This window comes from Corvus brachyrhynchos, unplaced genomic scaffold (genome assembly GCF_000691975.1).
Source record: "Corvus brachyrhynchos isolate BGI_N302 unplaced genomic scaffold, ASM69197v1 scaffold443, whole genome shotgun sequence".
Lineage (NCBI taxonomy): Eukaryota > Metazoa > Chordata > Aves > Passeriformes > Corvidae > Corvus > Corvus brachyrhynchos.
In genome coordinates, this window is record NW_008237220.1 from 272,384 (window position 1) to 273,608 (window position 1,225).

The 1,225-nt window shown below is 59.3% G+C and overlaps 1 protein-coding gene across 1 annotated transcript in view; it reads right to left on the minus strand.

Annotated features, from left to right (window-relative positions):
- Positions 1-773: 773 nt before the first annotated feature.
- The window catches only part of RBM8A (RNA binding motif protein 8A), a 3,485-nt gene continuing 3,033 nt past the window's right edge, over positions 774-1,225 (minus strand). Inside the window, exon 6 of the mRNA XM_008629634.2 lies at positions 774-1,163. Within this exon, the coding sequence (XP_008627856.1) occupies positions 1,118-1,163 (46 nt within the window). The 3' untranslated portion in view covers positions 774-1,117. The remainder of the gene's footprint in view (positions 1,164-1,225) is intronic.

A 1,225-nucleotide genomic window follows, 5' to 3' on the forward strand; every position in this document is an offset into this window, starting at 1 on the left:
TCTGGAACGCCCCTGGAGCCCCCCGGGCCGGGCAGGGCCGGGCTGCTCCCCCCGCTGCCCCCCCGAGCACTGTTCCGCCGGCATTCCATGCAGCCGGAGGCCCTGCGGCATCTCGGTGCCTTCTGCGGGGGGCTGGGTCCTGAGCCTGGCTCTTAGGCACCCCCCAGGGGTCTGGCGGCCCCCTCAAGCCCAGGACCCCTTTGGAAAGGCCTCACCCTGGCTGGTGACACCCTTTGCTCTGAACCCTACTGAGGGTCAACTCTTCCATCCCTCTCTCAGCACAAACTCTGCACGACCCCAAATTCGGGGAGCTGGTGGGTGCATCCCCAACTCCCCAGGCCCGCCCCCAGCATCTTCCTCCTGCTCCTGCCTCGTCCTCCTGGCAGCTTTTTCCCCCAGACCCGTGGCTGGGGGTCCCCAGGGTCTGGCAATAAAGGCCCCAGTGTACCTCAGTGGCTCTGAGTGGGGGGGTGGGCACATCTGTGGCATTGGGGACAGAAGAGGACAGCCGGGGGCACAGCTGGATGCTGGCACAGCCAGATGCCAGCACATCTGAGCACGGAGACCCCACTGGGTCCTACCAAGCTGCACAGCTGTTGCTTCCCAATGCCAGTTTTAAGGGGAAAAAAATGGTTTTCCAAGACCTCAGTTATTCTACTGCCAGGCTGGGAGGGATCCCTTGGGGATCCAGCAGCCTGGATGGGGAGGGATTTTTAGGGAAGGGGGCATGGGAGGGGCTGGGGATCTTTAATGAAGGACAAAGAACAAGAAGACAAATTTAGACAAAATCTTGTTATTTAACAGAAAACAAGGAATTCCTGGTTGGATAAATACCATGGGAGGTTTAGGAACCATTTGCCTGGGGCATGGAAAAATCTCCTGGGACGTACTGGGATGGGGGGACTGGGAGGGATCCCCCCAAACCTGAGGGAAACCCCCCCAACCCTCAGAGACTGCTGCTTCCCTCATATTTGTCCTTTCAAAACAATAAAATCCCATAAAACCCCAATTTCCCCAGGGATGGAGCTGGTTTGGCTCCTCAGGGCTGTGTACAAAGCCCAGTTTTCCCAGTTTCCCCCAGTTTGGACTCAGAACACAAATGGGAAGTCTGGATCCATCATCGGCGGCGCCGGTCCGGACTGCGGCTCCGCCGGCGCCCGCCCCTGTAAAACAGGGAAGAGGTGGGGAAGGGGAAGAGGAAAAGAGGAAAGGGGGAAAGGGGGGG